The sequence below is a fragment of the Microtus pennsylvanicus genome, chromosome 9 (genome assembly GCF_037038515.1).
Source record: "Microtus pennsylvanicus isolate mMicPen1 chromosome 9, mMicPen1.hap1, whole genome shotgun sequence".
Classification (NCBI taxonomy): domain Eukaryota; kingdom Metazoa; phylum Chordata; class Mammalia; order Rodentia; family Cricetidae; genus Microtus; species Microtus pennsylvanicus.
In genome coordinates this window covers 41,560,503-41,582,689 of record NC_134587.1, presented here as the reverse complement: position 1 = coordinate 41,582,689, position 22,187 = coordinate 41,560,503, and the positions used below count along the sequence as shown (strand labels likewise).

General features: G+C 53.0%; 1 protein-coding gene across 1 annotated transcript; it reads right to left on the bottom strand.

The window, feature by feature from the left end:
- Positions 1 to 2,620: 2,620 nt before the first annotated feature.
- On the bottom strand, positions 2,621 to 20,528 carry Dbh (dopamine beta-hydroxylase). The gene is made up of 12 exons (XM_075984449.1): positions 20,175 to 20,528; positions 17,700 to 17,846; positions 15,531 to 15,788; positions 14,621 to 14,797; positions 13,456 to 13,558; positions 11,098 to 11,264; positions 8,473 to 8,616; positions 8,183 to 8,221; positions 7,656 to 7,715; positions 4,734 to 4,861; positions 4,187 to 4,346; positions 2,621 to 3,126 (listed from the first exon to the last, which is right to left on the bottom strand). The coding sequence occupies exons 1-12, from the start codon at positions 20,523 to 20,525 to the stop codon at positions 2,995 to 2,997; spliced, it is 1,866 nt and encodes a 621-aa protein (XP_075840564.1). The 5' UTR covers positions 20,526 to 20,528; the 3' UTR covers positions 2,621 to 2,994.
- Positions 20,529 to 22,187: the final 1,659 nt, after the last annotated feature.

The following is a 22,187-nucleotide window of genomic DNA, read 5'->3' as shown; positions in this document are numbered from 1 at the left end:
GGACGGCTGGCGAGTCCAGGAGCCTCTGTATGCAAGCTCATGGAAGCACCTTGGAGGTCACTAGTTCTGCACTGGGTGAGGAGTCTCCACCTGCATCACAGGTGGTGGGTGCCCTGTAGCTCCAAAGGCAGGTCCTGCCTCAAGTGCCCCACGGGAGATCCCTGCAGCTGTATAGGTGGCTCTGCCCAGAGCCGCTGATCGTTGGCTTACTGACGGGTACCTAGATGGGATTTTCAATCCATGGTGGCCCTCCGGAGTTCACTTGGTGCCACAGTCCCAAGCAGCTCCCTACAATGATAGGATGCTCTGTGGATGCCCCATTGAATGTGGCAGCCATGAGTTACACACTGTTGCTAATCCTTGATGTGAAAGAATGGGACCGTAAGTATTTTACACTGGTGTGTTTGTGTGTGTGTGTGTGTGTGTGGTTTCTGTATATGCACCCATGAGCATACACATACAAGTGTATAGAGACCAGAGGTCAACCTTGGGTTTTGTTCTTCAGTTGTCCACCGTTTTCTGAGACAAGGCCTCTCGCTGGACCAGGTTAGGCTGACGAGGCAGCAAGCCTCAGGGATCCTCCTGTCCCCTGCTGCATACCCAGGGCTAGGATTATAAACACGCATCCTTGCATGGGTTCCAGGGTTTGAACTCGGGCCCTTATGCTTGCAAGTATTTTACTGCAGAGTTCTGTCCCTGGCCAGCTTCCGTCTCAGCTTTGAGACAGAGTATCCGGTAGACCAAACTGGTCTTGAACTCTGTTGTGTAGCCAGGATTCACCTTGAATTTCCCATCCTCCTGTCTCCACTTCCCAAGCGCTGGGATGACAGGTGTATTCATGTAACCGTGCCCAATTTAATGTGGCTCTGGGGATAGAAGCCAGGGCTTGTGCGTGTTAGGGTGAGTGTTCTCCCAACCGAGCTACATCCTTAGCCCTGGTGCTTATCATTTTTTTAAATTAATCTAAACAAAAATTAAATAGCCACCTGAGACTGTGGGCCACCAGATAGCAATGTCCAGGATTATTTCAGGACCAGCTCACTAAAGACTTTATCCCTGGCCTGGGGACATCCTTCTTATACTTAAGACCCTCTTCACACTGCTAAAGAGTAGCAGCCCTTTGCCTCTGGTACTTCCTAAACGCCCAGGCATCTGGGAGGCAGGAGAGTCCTCTACTCCAAATCCAGCAAGGAAAAACATTATACCCAGTGAGTTGGGAATGGCTCACACTCAGATCCTTGCTATCACCCAAATTCAGAAGAGGGGTAGTTCTGGAGACTTGCTTTGGCTTAGAGGATATGGAGGGGAGGTGATCTCAGTAGCCCGTGTTACCCTTACATTCTACAGGGGCCTTGTCACCTAACCTTAGATCTCTGAGTCTCTGTCTTCTCATCTGTCTAGGGAAGAGACACAGCAAGTTCTTAAAGGTTTGGGGAGCTGGTGGAGATGTCATAGGCCTCAACTGGTAGTCATAACAACACCCTGGTCACCCTGGTGAGGGCTGTTGCAACAGAAGCAGCACCGGATGCAGATGGCTTCCCTGGAGAAAGATCAGGACAGCTCAGAGGGGAAGCAGGGTCTGTGGGTCTGGACACGTCCCTGGGCAAGGTACCGACCCACGAGCCTCAGGTTCCCTGTCCGTGAGTTGGCAGACCACTGGAGTGAAGTGACTGAGTCAAAGGTCAGGCTCCAGAGCCCCGCGAGTCTTTCTGGTACCTCTGGCTCTAGGCTGCTCAGACAGGCAGCCATGGAGGCAAAGCACAGCTACGGAGACGACTTGCCTCCCCCATCTCTGAGGCTGTAAAGATGACGGAGGGCTGAGCATTGCTCTGGGCTGTCGGACTTGGCATTTCACACCGATTACGCCCATGACTTATGGGCGCCCGGAGCCATGATTCATACTACACAGCGCAGAGTCTGGGCACCTTCTCTCCGCAGTAAGAAAGTGCCTCGCTGAAGGGGAAGGCAGCACTTAGCTGATGTCTGTGGCAGTGGGGGGACATGAAGCTCATCCATCACCTTCCCTGCCTGAGGAGCCTGGCCTGCGTTTTGCTGAAATAGCTGAAAAGAGCCCAGTCTCCTTCTCCCTTCCAAAGCCATCAAAGAGCTGAGCTGGCCCTTAAACAGGAGATGAGGGAGAGAAGGACTCAGGGTGGGTGGTGTGACTAGAATTACAAAAGCAGGCTTCTTTCACGCGGGACAATGCGTGTAACATCACGGGGCTCGGAAAGGCTCAGCTTAGGGGCAGGAGCATCAGCCCTGCCTGTGTGTCCACAGTTAGTGCTGGGTGAGGGTGAGTCCCATTTTATAGACTAGAAGACTGAATCACTCCTCATTAAAGGGTTAAGCCAAACTTTCAGCCACCTGTTCTAGAGCCTGATATGTCACCAGCAGGGGAAGCAACCGGCTCTAACCTCCACAGAACCTGGCTCTAGCCATCTCGGCTCTCCATGTCGGAAGTACTTGTTGGGGTTTCCCTCTAGGTGGGCGAAAATATCTATTTACTCTGCCATGAAGTGAGCTCCCCTGGTGAGTCTCTAACTAGCTAAATGCCTTGTCCTGTCTTGTCGCAGGGAAGCCACCCACTGGGAAACATGAGCCACTAGGCAAAGAGTTGTTTAAACGGGGCTGTCATGGTAAACACCAACACAAGTCACCATTGGAGGGCCAACAGGGTGGGGACTGGGAGGCTTAGGGAGTCTGCACCCAGCCTGGCAAGGCTGTTCTTGAGGCAAGGTAGGTCTGCAGTGCTGAATCTGGACCCCCATAACAAGTCGTCTCTGCATGGAGGCAACCCTGGTGTGGCCAGGTTTGTTCTGCCCAGTTAGACTTCATGGGATGGTCTCAGTCACGCAGGTGTCTCCAGGGTGACATGCCCCTTCCTCCTAGGCAAACAGCACTATTCTATGAAGGGGAGTCTTCAAAAGGGGGTACACAGAACTGGTGTGAGCCCACAGGAACATCATGAGGAGGGTCTGAAGAACAGGCCCCTCCTTAGTCTCTGCCCCAGTGGATGCTGACCGTGGTGGAGTTAGTGCAGCTCACAGCCTGGTGGGTGGGGCAGTTCGGGGTGGGTTCTTTCAGTGTGGATGTGATTTCAGGCAGAGGCTTCAGATTCCACTCACCCTGTAAGGAAGGGACCAGAAGGTAAACCGAGGCTGGAGGGGCCAGTCAGGGTACTGTCTTCCTAGCTGGTAGGATTCTTGTCCTTAAATTCGTGTATCCCATGCTGAACACTCCCGACCTCCTCCAAGTCACCCTTTGAGGGTTACTACCCGAGGATCCATGTCCCTCTTCCATGCTACTGTGTTCTCTGGTCAAGAACTGGAACCTTCCAGGCTTCTCTACCTCCATGCCTGCCTCTTCACTCAGTTGTATACCTGAGGAAGGGATCAGAATCCACGGAGGCAGGCTGCAGTGTTAGCTGCTGTCCTCCAGCAAGGCTTTTACAAAAGCTAAGATCCAGCCACATCCCACAGTGCTCCAAACTGCTCCAGGGTGAGCAAGCCTCCCCATGGGCTGGGTGTTTGGGTTAGTAATGAATCTAGCATCCAACCACTGCCAGGAAAGGACCATTCACCCCCCGCCGCAGTGCCTGACTCCTCTGCCTAATGCAGCAGGCTGGTCTGCTGACCTGCGCTCTGGGCTGGCAGTGCTGGTACTGCCGCTGCTGGCTGGCTCTGCTGGGAAATAAATTAGGTACCTTTGAATCCCAGCAGGACTCAGATAAAGTGGGAGACGCTGGGCTGTGGGGCTGTGGGGTTGTGGGGCTGTGGGGCTGCTGTCACAGAATGCTGGTTTTTTTCCTCCCCTTGGCCAGAGCTCTATTTTTATGCCCTGGGCAGATTGCTGGCACTCGCTCACACACCATTCAGATAAGACTGAAGTTAGTCTCCTGTTTTACTGTGCCCAGGAGAAGTGGCCTCCCTGTCCTTCCTGGCAGTATTGCTGGCCTGTCCCCTCACCATCCATCCGTCTGTCACTATCTGATTATTTTTTCCCATCACATGTGGGCGCTGCTTGTGTGTGGCTCAGGATCCCTTGCCAACGCCCCTGGGGTCCTCCTCAGGATCTGGGCAGACCTGGGTTTGGAGATTCAGGCAGCAGTGGGGCTTGCTGGGTATTGGATAGGGGATGAGTGAGTGCTGCATTGGTGCTGTGACCCACCGTTCCCCTGCTGTCGTACCTGGAAGCTTATAGCTGAGGTCTTGTTGCAGTGCATGGAGATGGGGGCAAAGCGGTACAGCGCCTTGAGCATTTCACGGTTGTAAGAGTTCCAGGGCACGGAGCTGAACCGCTCGGGGACAGAGGCCTGAGGGCAGGTGCAGACCTCCCCATTGCTGAAACTGGAAGGCAAGTCAGTTACTCAGCTTAAAGACAGAGCAGAGGGTCTCCCCACAGCTGCTCTTGCGTTACCTTCCTCTCCAGCCTTGCCCCCTTTATCCACTGCCTAAGATGCTGTCCTGGCTCTGCTTCTCTCTGATGTTACCTTTGGTGGTTGACAGTGGCTGTTCTGGGGACAACTTGTAAGTAAGGAGACTAGTGATATCTGCCAAAGGCACTCCCAGGGACACATAGGTCTGATGGCAGACACACTAACTTTCTCCAAGAACTTAGCTTAAATTCCCTATGTTTGGCCACCCAGCCTCCTAAGAGGAGAGAGCATGGGGCAGGGCACAGAGATTTTCTGTGTAGGGTTTCCCAGGGGCAGCAAGCAAGAAGCCGCACATCACCTGTTCACCTGGTCGAAGTATTTCTGGAGGTAGCGCTCGTTGACGGCACTCTTGCAGAGCTCCAGGTCTGTCTGGGGGTAGTAGTGTATATAATTGACACACATCTCCTCCAAGATTCCAAACCCCCCCTGCAGGCGAGAGAAAACCCCGTCAGCCCTCAGCACGTCACTCAACCGCAGTCTGCCTGTACCCTTCTCATGGCGACTTGTTACCCAGCGTGCTCATCCGCTTGCAGCAGCGTGGTATCCAAGTCCCCAGGATAGAGCCAGGAGGGAGGTCACCCTCTCGTGGCATCTGCTAGCAGCAGGAGAGACAGACCCAGTGAACAAGCATCAGATAGGTGAGAAGAAAACAGAAACGGAGACAGAGCGTTGCTGTTCTTGCCTTATGGGTTACAACAACCGAGTCTTAGGGGACAGGGGACAAGTCCTGTGGTTTCCAGTGGGAGCTGACCTCACTTCACCTTGCAGACCTCGCTGGCCACCAGTTACGTTGACACTTCAGAGGCGCTAGGATCTGGAATCCCTGGGCCACCCATCCACAAAAAGGGAGGGACTGAGTGGATGACATCCCCACCACTTCCTGCTCACAGATGTAGTGAACTGGTTCTGAGGGGAGAAGGAATCCTACAATAGGGTCAGGAACCAGGCAGGGAGCCCAGCCCAAGACTGTCTCAGCCTCCCTCAAGGATCCTGGCTCTTCGTAAACATGATATGGGGAGGGAGGTTTTATTTGACTGATCAGAACAGTTGAGGGGAGAAAGGCCTTCGCTGCTTCATGACAGACCACATGGGTGGTATAGAACTCAGCTGGCCCCTCCTTGAGTGCAGAGAGCCTGGGGTATGGGAGAAGGAAGTTCACCAATAAGAAGTTGGACTGGCCCCCGTGTGTCATATGGGTCTTCCTGTATTGTTTGCTTATCCTAAGCCCTCATTTTCCAGCTTCCCTAGCCCTCAGTGGGCATGAGACACCTCCCATCTCCCCTCTCCCACCTAGCTCTGCCACCTCAGAGATCAAGAATGAGAACAGGGCCTGGATTGCTTTCCCCTCCTGCCTCACTTTGGGATGGAAGCTGCATTCAAAGGCCACCACCATCTCTTTAGATCCTCAGGTTGTCAGAACCAGGAAGCTCATGTCTGCCTCCTGGGAGCTCCCATTCCCTCTGATCCCAGATGGAGCCACCCTAAGAAGTCATCAGGAGGTATCTCGTCTTTTAACGATCTGAGATCTTAGGTGCTTGCTGGACCACGGCCATGAACATCCTGGAACAAGTGAGGCACTAGTTCTTAGCCACGAAGCTGGCAAGACAGGAACACAGCCCTGGCAGAAACACTTGTGGCAGAGCAGGCCTGGGGGCTCCCTTCCACCAACGACCGGCAAGTGCCTCCCCGCCCCCACCCGCAGCCGATGTACCCGCAGGAAGGAGACGATGCCTATGAAAGCGCAGGGGGGAAACGCCTGCCTTTGAGGCCAACATGAAAAACTCAGATGGATTAAACGCACGGAAAACAACCCTGTCAGAGAAGGCTGCATATCATGCCAATCCAGTGATGAGAAATATCTGGGACAGAGCAAGCAGATCTGTTTGTTGGGCTGGGCGAGGGGATGGGGGGTGACAGCTGTGGGTTGATGGTGTGCATGGATCTGTGCGTGTGCTTCCAGGCAACGAGCTGCACACTTCACACACTTCAGCTGTGCGGTGTGGGAATCATCTCACAATAAAGCTATTTAAAGAGCACATGGGAAACAGAACGGGGGTCCCTGGACCTTGGCAGAAGGCCTGGGTCACTGTGCAGACGTTAGTGTTAGAATATCGATGGGAGATTCTGGGGTTGCGGGGGTGCCAGGATGGGATGTAGCCCGAGGTCAGGCCCACTCTGAACATCACAATTGATGTGTTAATTGTTGGGTGCTCAAGGATCAGTTAAAAGGTCAGTGGGAGGGGCTGGAGAGATGGCTTGTCATTAAGAGCACTGACTGCCCTTCCAGAGGATCTGGGTTCAGTTCCTAGTACCCACATGGCAGCTCACAACTGTCTGTAAGTCCAGTTCCAGGGAATCTGACACCTTCAGAACAATGCACATAAAATAAAGTTAATGTTTGAAAAAAGGTAGTGGGACTAATGGCTGGGAATAGTGATGACCCAAGACAGCTATGGAAAGTGTCCCTCTCCCTGCCCAATGGGTCCCAAATGGATGAGACATTTCCAGCACAATAGTCCTCCCTCGAGGTGCTCCTCCTCCTTGGACTATCCACAGTCCAGCCAAAAGAAGACCCGTGTCACTTCTCTGGAGTGGCCAGCCACACCCACCTGCCTGGTGCTGCCCACATCTCCACCCTGTTGTAACTGAACATCGCCCCATCCTGAGAACCATTATCCTCTGGGGCTTCTGGCACATGCCCCTGTGTAGAGCTCTTTTCCGTCTCTCCCTGGCTCTACCCCTGAGCTCACACCCCTCCTGTCATCTCTGGGTGACGTCCTGGGGTGAAGCTTCTGTGTCCCTGTTGCTTTGCTTCTCCTGTAGCAGACGTGACCTGTCTCCCCAGATGGACCTGGAGCTCCACAGTGCTTCTTGGCTCCTTGCCATGCCAGAGAGACACTGGCATGGATGCCGATGAGAACTCACTGTAGTGGCTCTGAGAGGAGGCCCTGAAGCCGTTCTGACAGCATCACTTCCTTTGGGGGGGCAGTGTAGAGCCCAGCATGCATTCTGCTTGGATAATAAGCACTGGGGATCTGGGGGAGGAGGATTGCGCGAGACAGGGATCCAGAAGCATGGCCTGAGAGTATCCGGTCCATTCGGGGAATGCGAAAGGAAGAGAGGTCTGCCTCTGGCAGCCTACACTCAACCACAGGAAAGGTTAGAAATCTTTACTCAGACTCTTTCTGGGTGCGGGGAAGGACAAGCCAGTGTGACTTACCACGGTGGCCAGCTTCCTGCCTTCTGTGTTGTATGTGCAAGAAGTGATGAGTACATCCCCCTGAAGAGTGAGGTGGCAGACACATTAGCACCTGCCCACTCAGGGCTGACAGGTGTGCTCAGCTCATCCTCCTGGTGACCACGTCACCGGGATGTGTGATCTCCCGCGAGGAACCCAGAACCCTCCCCATTGAGGCTCACATCTAAGTATCCCTGGAGTTTCTCTCTATTAGTGGCCTGGCTGACCATATCAGAGCTCCCGCCTCTGCACAGGCAAGGACTGCATCTTGGCACCCCCATCTCTCTCTAGCATTCTCAGGGGGTGAGACTCTTAGGAACTGTAGTCCAGCTGAAGCTAGAAGGCAATGTCCCTTCTGTTCCATGAAGTCCCCATGAACTTCACCCAGGCCTGCTGTGCCTGCCCAGAGACTCTCTCCTGGCCTACTTCTTTCCCTCTCTCTCTTTGGGCACAGTGTTCTCCAAATATCCCCAGCCCCGGGCAACTGTCCCTGTTGGATATTCACTCACCGGCAAGACAGACACAACCTTCTTCAGCATTCTGATATCCTGGAGTGGGGAAGACAGAGGTGAGAGAGCTGTGGGCCCTCGTCCAGACACCCTGGGTTATCAGTTCTGCCTCAATCTCTCCGGGGAGTCGGGACTAAGTATGGGCTCCAATCAGGAGGAGACAAGATCAATCAAGTTGTCACCAAGACATTGTTGACACCCAGTGGCTTGGCCAGGCTCCCCCACCAAAGGTCAGAGGACAGCCCTGGGAAACGGAAGGTCTGGGAGGCTGATGACAGGCAGGTCCCCACCTGGAAGAAGGGGCTGTAGTGGTTGTCTCTGTTCACAATCTCACGCTCTTGGCCACCCCGGGCGAGCACAGTGATCACCTTCCTGCCGGTCAGGTGTGTATGGAGCTGTGAGGCGAAGATGCGGATTCCACTGTTTGGCAGCGCCTGTGGGAGGGGCAGAGTCAGGCCTAGAGCAGAGCAGCAACCCTTGGCTTGCCAGAACAGTTGCTTTTTCTAGATGGTTTTTTCTGATCTCTATTGTAAACCTGCCAGAGAGTGGCTTGTTGTTGCTTTGTTTTGTTTTGTTTTTTGTTTGTTTGTTTTTTGTTTTTTTCAGACAGGATTTCTCTGTAGTTTTAGAGCCTGGCATGGAACTAGGTCTTGTAGACCAGGCTGGCCTCGAACTCACAGAGATCCACCTGCCTCTACCTCCCGAGTGCTGGGATTAAAGGCGTGCGCCCTCACTGCCCAACGAGAGTGGCTTGTTTAAGAGAGGACTGTGGCCAGAAGCCCAAGTCTTTGAAGCAAGAAGCCCCAACCAGCAGCCAGACGTGAATGCATTCAGGGCCAATGACACCCCTGTCCTTGGGCCTCCTTGGAGTGCCTGAAGACTGAATTCTCTTTCTCCTCAGCCAGAAGAGGCCTGCTCCCTGTTGACTGGACAGGACTTCCCTTCTTTGTGGGTTTCCCATTAGTTATGTGCTGCCATACCCATCATGTTCAAGGTCCCCAGCAGGCCTCGGAGTGCCCTGTTCACAAAAGGAGACCACATGGTCTCTGAGGTCAACGTGACCCTGGTCAAGAGCAATGATGCTCATCTCTAAGCCAGTGGGGGAAAGATGTCAGCCCTTCTTTCCTCATCAACACACAAGGACATCTTCCAGTGGTTTTCCTAATCTGTGCTCATGTCTTTCCATACGAAGTTTTCTCAGATGTATCAAGCATGACAACTCTCCCACCTCTCTGCCGCCCTGCCATGGTCCTCTGCTCCTTTGATGCTGCCAGCCAGAGCTGAAGACCTTGGTGCTGACAGTTGGCAGTGGATGACCCTGGACAGTTGAGCTTTCTACATCTTTACTTCTGAACCTTCTGTCTTGCTTGTCAGCTACTGGCCCTGCCCTTCACATTGTGGATATCTTTATCCCTCTTAAAATGAAAACCAGGGACCTTTGTGACTACATCTGTGACGGCATATATGCTGGGCCCGGGATCACTACTACGGAACGCGGGATGCAGGCGTGTGCTGGGATGTGGACACAGGTCTCAGAAGCCAGCATCACCTGTCTGACCTGTCTGTTTTGACAGGGGAGGAGGTTGATTTCTCATCCTGGTCTCAGGCTAGTCTTTGATTGAGAATAAGAACTGATGTGTCCAGCGTTTTAGCCTGAGAACACTGGGCCGAGCTAAGACTTGAAAGATCAGGTGCTCAGATAGGGAGGACCCAAGAACAGGTGTCGACCCATGAATATGCTGGGAAGGGGAATTCACTATGGGTTCTGCAACAAAGAAACCTGGCTCCGCGGTACAGCTTTGGGATCTGTGTCCTCCCTTGGCCGACCTGTGTCTCCCTGTCTGTGATCCAGGCCTAGCTACACTTCCCTGACAAGCCATTGTAAGAAGTGGCAGCCAGCAGAGAACACAAGACACATAGCAGACAGTGAAGTCACATCTGTGATAGTAAAAGAGCTCTAGACAGCAAGGCCCATGGCAGCCAGCCCGAGATCCTTACAAGGGGCAAGAGCAGAAATGAGCAGAGACTACAAACAAGGGAGAGCTACAGGTCTGTGCACTTGCCTGCCTCCCAAACCACAGAGGAATGCCACAACTTCCTGCCTGTAGTATGAGTGGGGAGGCATCACAGACAAGACGTCTAGAGAGTTCTGTGAGATCCCCACTGGGGGCTGTCCCTACCCTTACTGAGACCTGTGGACCCTCTAGACCCCCATGGCAGAACGTGTCTCACACCAGATCCATTGCAACTTCTTGCTATGGGAGAGGTGAGCCCAGTTATGACAGTGTCACAGCTGAGGATCAGAGCTCCCTGGCACAGCCTAGGAGCCATGCTTACTTACTGCAGAAGCCAGGGTCCCATCAGCTTTACCCTGCTGTATCACCCTGTACTTGTACAGCCTCAGGGATGCACTAGGCACTTTGCTGACTCCTCTAGTCCCTGTCTGGTACTGAAGCATGGCATGATGGGGGCTGGGTAGCCTGTAAAAGATGAGTCCCATTTGGAAGTTTTGATATTCCCATAACAAAGCCAGTTAAAAATGTGCTGTATGGGGTTCACTGAAGAGATGGCTCAGCAAGTAAGACTGCTTGCTGCTCTTCCAAAGAGAGGACTTGGGTTCCGTTCCCAGTGCCCTGGTCTGGAGGCTCACAACCACCTAACTCCAGTTCCAGGGGATCCACTGCCCTCTTCTGGTCTCTGCAGAGATACACACACACACACACACACACACACACACACACAAATACAAATTTTAAAAGTGGCACATGGAAGTGTGGGTGCACGGGCATGGCCCAGTTCTTGCTGGAGATGGGGGTGCAGGGACTCAGACAATCTTGATTCCAGGTTAGGGGTTTGAAACATCTCGTGTTGCCCTCCCCTGGTCAGCGCAAGCGGCAGGGAACCAATCCACTCACCACCCTGGTGCATTCATCCGTGCAGTAGCCAGTCAAGACAAACGCAGTCTCCTGAGGGGGGATGGCCATCACGGGAGTGTACACCAGGCCCAGCTCCATGATGCCTGCATTGTATTTCCGGAGAGTGGCTGTGTAGTATAGGCGGATGCCAGAGGAGTCATGCCGGCCTGGGGAAGGGACAGCAGGTAGTGAGCAGCAGCCCCTGAGCCACCCCTTAGGGGACCTTGTGCTTGGTCACGCTTTCTGATTCAAGAGAGCAAGAAAGAGTGGAGCCAGAAGCTGCTCTCAGGTCACCTGTCACCTCGATGGGAGTTTCCGTTGTTCCCATCTACAGATGGAGAAGCCAAAGCTGGAGGCTGAGTGGAAGACTCCGCCTAAAACTAAAGTTCTGGGAACAGTTGAACTGGGCCCCCACACCAGGACCAACTGGCTGGGATGCAGGATGTTGCTGGCAGGCTCTGGGCATCTTCTCATTGAATCTGAGGGCACCCCCGTTTTGCAGTCTTCACCTCCCTTCTTCCTCAAGCCAACAACATCCAAACTCAAACAGCCCCTTGTATCTCTGGGCTGATGACATCAGAGGCAAATAATAAAAAGAAGCCGCAATTGGTTAAAATTTAGATGGGGATTAAATAATGAGATAACCGTTGATTTTGATATTAATAGAAAAGCAGCCCGTCTCAGAATTCACCAACTGACAGGCGCACCCTTATATTTGGCAAAAGATCCATAAATACATGCAGACGATGAGGGGAGACAGACTTCGCTGATGCCCAGGGAGTTTTCAAAAATCCATTTGCTCTCCGCTTTTAAATGAGCAATAAATCCCCCATGGTGCTCAGGCCCCAGCCATCTCACCTCCCCTGCATGCTGTAGATAATTCCTGCGGCAGCAGTGGCATTGCTTATACAGCCTGGAGGGAAAGTCGCTCGCATCATTAAACTTGCACAGGCAGTGTCCACACCCAGCTGGGAGCGGGGTGCAGGGGCTGCTCCTGTCTTACTATGGCCGCTGTCTATGTCTATCAGGCCCTTTCTGTTCCTCATGTGCACAGATGAGGACATGTCTTATTCAAAAGGAAGGAGGGAGGAAGAGGAAGAGGGAGGGGGGGAGGAAGGAAGTGAGGACGTTTGATGGAAAATGGGGTACAAGAGCAAATAAATATTTAGTTTCTGATGTGGTGTCCTCTGTCAACTCCCTTAAAGACCTCTCAAGCTGCTCACCTTCAGGCATGGGGTGATCTAGCCATAATGATGACTTCCTTAGTCCTTAACTGAGAATCCGCTGTGCCTTCAAGATCCCTACTAAATGCTACCAAAATTCTAATCCCATCACGTGGATCCTTTCACGAGTCCTTGCCTTTACCTTGCATTCAAATATGAACACAGACACACACACACAGACACACACACAGACGCACACACACAAACATACACATAAACACACAGACATACACATAGACACATAGATACACACAGACACACAGATACACAGACAGACACACAGATACACACATAGACACACAGATACACACACACAGACACACAGATACACACATAGACACATAGACACAAAGATACACACATAGACATACAGATACACATGCACAGACACACATATACACAGACACAGACACACAGATACACACATAGAAACACAGATACACACATAGACACACAGATACACACAGACAGATACACACACACACACACACACACACACCTTGTCTCTCTTCTAGAAGCTCTTTGCAGCATGATTGTGTCTAGATTCCCTTGCCTAACAGAGTATTCTCAGGCCCAGCAAGCTGCCTGCTGCTTTTTTCCAACTCCACTCAGGCAGGGGATTAGGAACAGGTGGGCAGGTATGGTTCTGCCCTGGGCATTTCTAAGCTAACTGGACAGCTTGGGCTGTCTAAACACATGCCATGAACTGGGGAAAGAACCTGGTCCTGAGCAGTCAGCACCTGGCTGGACTGGCCACAGATCCTTGGCCTTCAGGATCTAAGGTCTGCTTGGCAACCCTAGGAAGAGGTAGACTTGACATCTTGCCCACCACATGGGATCTGTGGGGCTCTGTCTTCACTGGGTGTTCAGGAGCTCAACAGCACAGCACCAAGCACTGGTGCCAGTGTCTATGGCAGACATCACTAGTCAATCAGAGCCCTGGCTTGAGGGGCCACCCATAACGCGGCCTGGGAACTCATTAGGTTGCTGACCACAATAACGTAGACAAAGGGCAAAACGCTTGTGTTGTCTCTGGCAGGCACGTGCCCTGTGTCCTCTCTGTCTGGACAAGCTGCACCCAAGCGTCTCTGAGGAGACCAAGTGGGGTGGGAAGATGTGCTCTCCACACTCTTACCGTGTATGTGCCTTGGATTGTGATAGTGAACTTCCAGTCGGAGATACGGGGAAGAGTTCGGGCCCCCGAAGGCGACACCAGCTTCCTCTGGGTAGTAAAATGCCTGGGACAGGGATATATGACAGAGGTCTTTAGGGGAGCCTGGGACAAACCTGCCCAGCTTCTGGAGCCTGAGCAGAAGCTGGTGTTATCAGCAAGTGACTGGATTAGAAGGAAGCTCTCCTGGAGCTAACAGCCTTTGCTGTCACACATAGACGGCCCTACCAGGAGGGCACTGAGACTGGACTGAGCTCCTCCCAGATCCTCCGGTCCTGCCCTCACCATCGTCTGGTGTAGGCCAGGGAAAGGGTTGGGTGAGACTCTTGGGCAGAGTCTGCCGACAGCTTGCCCTGCCGCAGGAAGATCATGCTGTGCATAGGCCCCATATCTCTGCAGCAGTACAGTGCCTGTGAGAGGTATACACTCAAGGTCGCATGCGTTTCCCCAGAAGGCTGGAAGGAGCCTTTGTGGCTCCAAAGAACAGTGAAGCTCAAGAATCCTAGAGGCTACTGGGGCTGTTGAGGGCCTTGCGCGCCCCCTTTCCATCTCTCTCGGGTCCTTTTAGGATGTGGGTGCACGGAGTTGAAGTCCTAAGGACGTCAAAGGAGGCCTGGGGATGACGTAATGCCATCTTAAGTAACTTTAAACTGTCCAATTGACAAGGCCTAGAATCATCCCAAGAGAATATCAGCTGTGGAATTACCTACATCTGATTGGCCTGTGGGCATATGCATGAAATTTATCTTGATTCTTTCTTGATATAGGAGGGGCAGCCTATGGGCTTGTCTATGAGGTTTGTTTTGATTCTTAACTAACATAGGAGGGTCAAGCCCACTGTGGGCAATGCCATTCTCTGGACGGTGTAAGAAAGCTATCTGAGTATAAACTGGTCTGCAAACCCACTTGTAAACAGTATCCTCCAAGGATCCCTGCTATACTTCCTTGGCCATGAGTTCCTCTGTCAGAGGGGATGAACAGCATATCAAACAGGCCTGCCTTGAGTTCCTGCCTTGACTTCCCTCTATGATGGACTGTGACCTGGCAATGCAAGCCAAGTAAGTCCTTTCCTCCCCTGTCCCAGCCACAGAAAGCAAACTAGAGCAGCCATGTAGCACTATGTACATACCTTGGCCCCCAGGGCCCATGCGGCCAGCACGTGGCGACAGTAGTTGAGTTGATTAGGCTTCATTTTGGAGTCACAGGGGGCATTGAAGCTGGGGATGGTCTTAAACTCAGATGCACATTGGAAGACCTCCATGTGGTGCACCAGGGCCTCATTGCCCTCGGTGACAATGGCCTCATACTGCAGGGGAACAGAATACCCTGAGCCGGGAGCCCAGTACCACCACCCCCCTCTGCTGGACTAGCTGGTCCTCATCTGCTCAGCTGTATATAAATGAGAAGGGTAAGTGAGGCAACTTCAGGTGCCAAGGACTGCCAATCCAGAGACAGGAAGTTCCACAACCCATGAAGAGCTCTGGGGAAGGAGGTAGGGACCCACATAGACTACCCCTGGTAAGGTGGAACTAGGAAGGTAGCTGTCCTTGTAGGAATGGGGTGAATCTGTGTTCCTGGGAAGCAAGCTCCATTGGGAAGCAAGAGAAGCCTCAAGGTTAAAGCTTGGGACCTCAAGCATAGCTACACAACCTGACTACCCTTTGCTGTGTGACCCTGGGTACTCACAAGACCTTTCTGGGTTATTCTTCCTCTTCTAGAATAGGGACAGTATCTGGTTCTGGGCAGCACTTTGAGGAAGTCCCTAGTTGCAGCTTTGGAGCAGTTGCAGTGAGCCACTTTAACAGGAAGGGAGGTTGCCAGAAAATTTGACAGCACTTCTAGCCTCAAGGGCAATCTCAGAAATTTAAAAAAAAAATATTGCTTTGGTCCAGGCAGGTAAGACAGGAATACAGGGGCCCTGAGGCAGACAGTGACAGGGTCACAGAGGGCCAGGGCAATACTGTAGATTCATGCACGAAGAGGACTACAATAGCTCTTGGGCCCCTGGTGGGAAGCAGAGCAGCTGGGCCCCTGCGTACCATGATGATGTGGTGTCGAGAGAAGTTTGTGGGCAGCTTAGTGACATAGCACCAGTATGTGGTCTCATTGTCAGGGATGACAACATTCGCGGTCCGGATCTCCATGGTCTGTACATCCGCAGGCATGTCTGGCGTGGGGACCTCAGTCCTTAGAAGCTGCACGCGCTGCAATCCCGTATGCAGGCCTGAGGTGTTGATGGCCTCCAGCGACTGGAATGGCCCCTCCAGGATACCATACACGAGGTGGACAGTGTCATCCTGCAGCCCAGACAGAACCACTCAGAGCCAGCATAAGCTCAGCCATGAGCGAAGGGAGCCATGTCCCTGCCCATCCACTCCTACCAGGCAAAGTTCCTCACTCTCTGTCAGCTTGGCAAATGAGAAGATTAGAAGCTCTGCCTGGCCCCAGGCTGCTTCTGGAATCCTGTCTCTGTTCATCAAACATTTTTCGTCTTTCTTACACACTCTTAGCTTTTGCTTAGCATCCATTCATGCATCCAACCTCTGGGCCCTGTTGTGAGGCAGGCTGGGATACCTACTTCCTCTATGAATGAACCTCAGGGTGACTGGGGAGCAGGGAAGAAGTATTTCTTCTAGTTGGTTTAACACCTAAGGGGATCAGTGACCACTTTGGGAGTAAAAAAACAAGTCTGGGGAGCCTAGAGTTTGGCAGTGAACTGTGTGACTTAGTTCCCCCCAAACCTCAGGAGCTAGACAAGGTCAGTAGGACCATTACCTTGCCAGAGGGCCCACCCAGAATGCATAGATGGAGCTGGCTTGGTTGCTATGGATGGAGACTGGTAGCTTTGGGTGGATACATTGCTGGAAACGCCTGTGGTTGCTTTCTGGGTACTAATGGATGCACATTCGTGGTGGGCAACCAGTGTGCTCTGGTTGGTAGGATCCCCATGGTCTGCTCTTGGGGAGGACACCATGCAAGTTCTATGTAGAAGTCTCTGTCCCCAGAACATGCAAACATCAGCCTTCTTATAGCGTATTCTTGAAGGTTTTCTGACTGCTCTAGCCTTGCCTGTGGGAGGGTGGGGACCCAGATGACCCATTTCCAATGGCCTTGCTCTAGCCTCTTTGTGCCAAGAGCTAGTAGGTTAGTCTAGCCTTTCCCTGGACTCAGTTCCTCATCTGTTTCCATGGATTCCAGATTTGTCTGTTTGATGTCCATTAAACAATCACAGATCTAAGCAAATGGCCGAAGTTACTTATTTCATTCCTGAGATCCAGCCTTAGAAAGGGTATGTACCACTTCCCAAATTCTGTAGCCCAGGTAAGTCAAAATCACTAACCAACTCTTTGTTCAAACCTCTGCTCCGAGCTAGCATCTCCCCTGACCTAAATTGCCTCAGGGCCAGGAAGGGCAAACAGAGAGCTCTCTGTAACCTGGAAGGGTCACAATTATCCAGCCTGGTGCTTCCCAGTCCCCTCCTAGCCTTTGCCCTGTAAAACACATTGCCAGGGGTCTGCCCTTGCTTCTACCCAGTAATTGAGCCTAGTGCTTCCCATGTGCTGTAGGGGCATTTCCCTGGGACTGTGAGTAGTGAGTCTCTTCCCGTGGCACCAGCATCTCCACTCTGTCTCTCAGCCATAAATTAAGACAGGGGCACAAACTGCCAGCCCCTGCCAGTATGGTCAGGAAAGATTAACCAAGATAAGAAGAATGCCAGGGTCCCATCAGGGGCAAGATGGACTGGCTTTTCCGAACTGCGGACCAGCTAAGAAGCCCAGGTGTTTTGGCCTTCCATGTGGGGAATCCAGTTGCTCCTGGTCTTATTTTATAGGCAGCAGACTGAGGTTTCGGGAGAAAGGGACTGGTCCTGAGCTTCACAGCAAGTTAGCAATGGGGTAGAGTAGAAATCCAGGTATGCTGGGCTACTGACACAGTAATGGGATCCGGCTAGAACTACATCCCAGAGCAAGGGGGCTCTGAACACCACTCACATTTGGAAAGAACACTTGTCTACATGTCCACAGGGAGCTGCTTCTTTGGAGACTCATGCTGCTGGCAGAGCGACAGCCTCTCAAAACAGCTTCCATAGGCCTAGTGAGCTTTCTTTCCCTGTGTGTAGGCCCCACCTCGGGCTTCCCAAGTTGAGAGAGCCCTGTAGGATGCAGGGACGGTTCAGGCAAACTGTGCTCCTGAACTGGACAGCCTACCTCAATGAGGTAATCCTTGGGGTCACAGGTGACAAAGGGCCTCTTGAACAGCAAGGATAGGCCGTCAGGAGTTCTCTGTACCTGGAGCAGCTGGTAGTCCTGCTGGGCGTCCAGATGGAGCTGCCCCTTCTGGTCACTCCAGGCATCCTGCAGAGACAGGCTCAGGGTCCGAGCAGGAAGGGGCACATGCACGGTAGAGTATGGTTGTTCTTGTTCTTCTTCAGTAGAGATCAATTCCATACTCCTTGTGAGTCACCAGCTCCGTGGGAACACACACTGGGGCTAGGGAGCTGCTGAACCTCACTCCTGTCGGATCTTAACTGTTTCATTCCTTTTCTATGTTGGGGTTCAAACCCAGGGCCGGGTGTATGTATGCCAGGTGATCAGTCCACCCTTTAACCATGTTTCCTAGCCCCCATATTACCCATGTCGCCCCTCCTGTCTGAAGCTGCAGCCCAACTTAGTTTCCTTCCAATCTGTCACACATGAGACAGGTGCCTAAGAACCACCACACATGAACCAGGTGCTCAAGATTTCCAGGGACAGTCAGACATAACCGATTCTCAGGCTTTAAAGGGACATGTGCAGAACTGTACAGCATTGTTAAGGTGGCCCAGGCTCCTGACAGGAGTGCACACCAGGGTTAGAAATTTGAGGCTAGAGCCCTGGACCCAGACTGATGATGATGAAGCCAGAGTGGAAAGAGGCAGGCCAGCATTTAACGCGGCACTCACTCCCAGGTACCGACCCCACACTTGCATAACATTGAGAGCAAACACTGCCTTAAGTATTGCTCCCTGGTCATCTCTTACTTTACTCTAGTGCCAGCCTTGCCTGGAGAGAGTAAACTGAGGCCTGGGCTGGGGAGGCTGCCCTAGCCACACTGGCAGCTGGAGTATTTCTCCGGGGTATTTCCTAGAGCCTAGATTGCTGGCCCAGTCTCCCTGTCTTCCCCTGCAGGGCTCCCGGCCAGTGCAAGGGAGGCAGGCTGTGGGATGGCACCCAGTGAGTGGGCCTCCCTATGGGCTCATGAACCCCATGGGTCTCTGCTGTGAGGATTGTTTGGGCTGTTTCTCTTTAGTCCTACCTCCAGGGCTAGCGTAACAGCTCAAGGAAAGCAAAGGCAAGGAGTTGGCAAAAATTTCCCCTGAGGACAACAGTGTGGTCCTCCTGCTGGGTACCCTGCCAATTTGCAGTAGAACCAGACAGGCAGCTGGGAGTTTAGAGTGTGCTCCTGAGAATACTGTTGCCCAAGGAGCCCCAATTCCCAAATCTGACATTTGTGTTCAAGGGAATTTGCTGTGCAAATGAACCTAGCAGGCGGGGGTGTAAAAGTGAAACACCAGGTTTCCAGGACTGTGGGAGCTGCGGCCTGGAGAGGTTGCCTGGAAAGAGGGGAAAGGAGCAGCAAACCCTCTGGGACCCAGGAAGCCTCTTCTGTGACTCCAGAGTCACTGTATGGTCACCCCCGTCACCCTGTCTGACAGCTCTGAGCAAAGGACTCTATGGGACAGGCAGAGTGGCTGCCCCGCTTGGGTCAAGAAGGCATCTCCTAGTCAGGTGTAGTAGTTCCTGTGTAATCCCAGCACTGGGGAAGCAGAGCAGGAGGACTAAGACAAATTTGAGGCTAGCCTGTTATGAAGAAGGTACATCCCGATTTGATAAGGAGAATCTCTGATCTTCCTTTTCCTGTGGGTGTAGAGAGTTGAATACCATCCCCAAAGAGGCCATGATGGTCAGTCCCCCCTGCAGAGGAAGGGCGAGCAGGGACCCAGAGGATGTCTGTAGGGGCTCTTCCCCCTCTGCTGATCCCTGTAGCTTGTGGGTGTCCCTGAAGGCTGCTCCAGCATATAGGAGACTTCCTTTGCTATCCTTGCAGGCAGGCATTCAGGTCAATTTTGAATAGGAGGAACAAGATGCCTCCTCTTGGCCTAGGCTCAGCTTGCATGGTGAGGGTGGAGCTATCCTACACCTGAGCGTGCTGTATCTGCCTTCTACCACTGTCGAGTATAGCACAGAAGGCCTGTGTGTGCTGTGCCCCACGTCAGAGTGCGTTCTGCCTGCTCTTCTAAACCCCATGCTACCACCTGGCCCACAGCAGGTGTGCATGTACCGGCAGTGTGGTATGGAACTGCTGTTTGCAAAACTGGTGGATAGGGAGGGTCTATGCTCACGTGATGGGGGGGTGCTGCCTGGCATGTGGGACCTCCATATGTGCTTATCCTTCCTGGGATGCTGCGTTTATTATTTGGAGGTGCAGTCAAGGACTGTAGGAAGAGTCCCCCCCCAGCATTTCATCATCTAGTGAGTGCGCCTCTGATGCTGACGGGGGTACACAGGCTTAATTCAGATCAGTGACACCATGCACAGAAGTAGGCAAGCTTCCACTGCGGGTTGTGGCACACAGCCGTGTGAAGATAGCCAGCTAGGGGGTATGGGCACGAGCTCAGGATAGCGAGGTGGGAGAGGACTCACCGCGAAGTAGGATCTGTTGCCATCAGTCCAGAGGATGATGAGGTCAGCATTCTCCATCTCGCCTCGGTCTGACATTCCAAACAGAACCCCAGCCCTCAGCCCTCGCACCTCGAGCTGGAAGTGGATGATCTCCTGGTCATAGCTGATGTTCCACGAGAGCTCTAGGATCCCGTCGGGGTCCAGGGGGATGTGGTAGGGGAAGGGGTGCTCCGGAGGCTCGGAGCTCTGCAGTGCAGCCACCAGAATGACCAGGAAGATGGCCACAGCCGTACTATACATGGAGGCAGCCTCACGGACACTGGGGCTGGGGAGGCTGCTCCAGCAGCGCTGGTGGGTGCGGTGAGCCGGCATGACTGGGGTGAGTGCACCAGCCCCACCGGGGCATTTATGCCTGTCCGGTGGGGTTGGGCCAGGCTGCACCTAATCACATTTGTCTGGTGGGGAATTCAATTGTCCTGGTGGCCCTCCCACCAGCCTGTGCCCTGGGGCAAACACTTTGCTCCCATCCTCCCCTAATTGGCCCTAATGACACATGGACATCATCAGGACAATCAAAGCAGAACAGCTGATGTCCTCCAACAACGCTCTGACGCCTGTTGGAAACAGTTACTCTGCAGCCATCGGTCCTAAGGATGCCTCCAGCCAGGCCTCAGTGGCCATCTCACAGGCAGCCAGGTGCCAGGCCTCCTATACACGATCCACCTGAGATCGGAGGGTCTCTTTTCCAGGTGACAGTGACTGGTGGGCTTCTGGCTCCTGTTTTTTTTTTTACAATACTGGAGGGTGGACAAATTTCAAACTGAAAATAAAAGGCAGTCCCCAAATAGTCCATGTTTAGACACTTTCTCCCAGGCCTGCTGTTCCCACTTTTTCTCCTGTTTCCCCACGGGCTCCAGCTGGCGCCACGGCTGCTACAGAAGGAGTGGGTGCAGCGCCGGGGTACAGATTGCCATGGGGTGCCACTGGAGAAGACAGCATGGGGCAGGCAGACAGGGAGCTGAATAGAGAGATGGCCCCCCAGCGAGGTGACTGGTTGTGGGGACAGTCCTCAGGGAACAGGAGGGTGGGGCACACCTGTTCCTCTCTAAAGTTCTCAAAGGTATAACTTCCTCTTGTCTCTCAGGCCATCTGATCCCCACCCTATTTCTCCCATACTTACCACAGGACCTCTGCACCCGTTTGACCACCAATCTGAAGTGTGGACCTTCCCATTGCTCTGTTCTTTCCCTTTCGTGATGAGAAACAGTTGGATATGTACTACTGCCTCCCCGCCCCCGTTGCCCCTACCAATCCCTGCCCCCAAATTCTACTTTCCCCTCCTGCTTTTATCCAAAGCCACCCTCCTCTGCATCTGACTATGGTTGCAGATCCCTTCAACTGAGCTGTGAGTCCTTCCCTCCTTCCTTCTCTCCCTCTTTTTCCTCCTGCTTTCTCAGAAACACAGTCGTTCAGCCTGAGCCTCCGGCAGCAAGGCCTATTCTGCGCTGAGCTCTGTCCCACCAAAGAAAAGGGACCCCAGTCCTGCACACAGGTGGCATTTCCAGGGAATCCCAGCCTTGCCCCTGGGAAGCTGAGAGACAGAGGTCCAGGGCTAAGTAGGTGCATCGTGCATCGCTCTGCAAAGCCAGGACAAGAGTCGCAGGCCCTGAGGTGGGGGTGTGCTTTGCTCAGCCACGGCCTGGTGTTCAGTGAGCCCTGGGGTCACCTGGGGCAGTGAGGCTCCTAAGAAGGCAGGAACCTGACTGCAGCAAGCTGAGTCTCTCTCCTGGATCCAGGGCGAGAGCAACAGTTGCGCTCAGAGGAGGAGAAGCACGGTCCTTAGTAAACAGCAGAGTGCCGCACTCACGGTTATTTTTAACAGATTCAGAGAGCACTCCCGTTTTGCAGCTCGGAACAAGGCTGGGAGGCTGGCAGAAGTGATTCAGCCAACTGCAGAAGTAACAATTACCCAGTCCTGGTAGTTAGCAGGAGAGGGAAGTGGGCCTGCCTGCTTTGCTGGCTTTGAGAAACTGG

Excerpts from the sequence above, each read along its gene's own strand:
- Dbh (XM_075984449.1), bottom strand. The coding sequence starts at position 20,525 with ATGCCGGCTCACCGCACCCACCAGCGCTGCTGGAGCAGCCTCCCCAGC. Across the intron at positions 13,559-14,620 it reads CATGGGCCCTGGGGGCCAAG|GCATTTTACTACCCAGAGGA; the intron begins GTATGTACATAG and ends TCCCTGTCCCAG. Across the intron at positions 3,127-4,186 it reads CCTCAGCTATAAGCTTCCAG|GGTGAGTGGAATCTGAAGCC; the intron begins GTACGACAGCAG and ends CCTTCCTTACAG.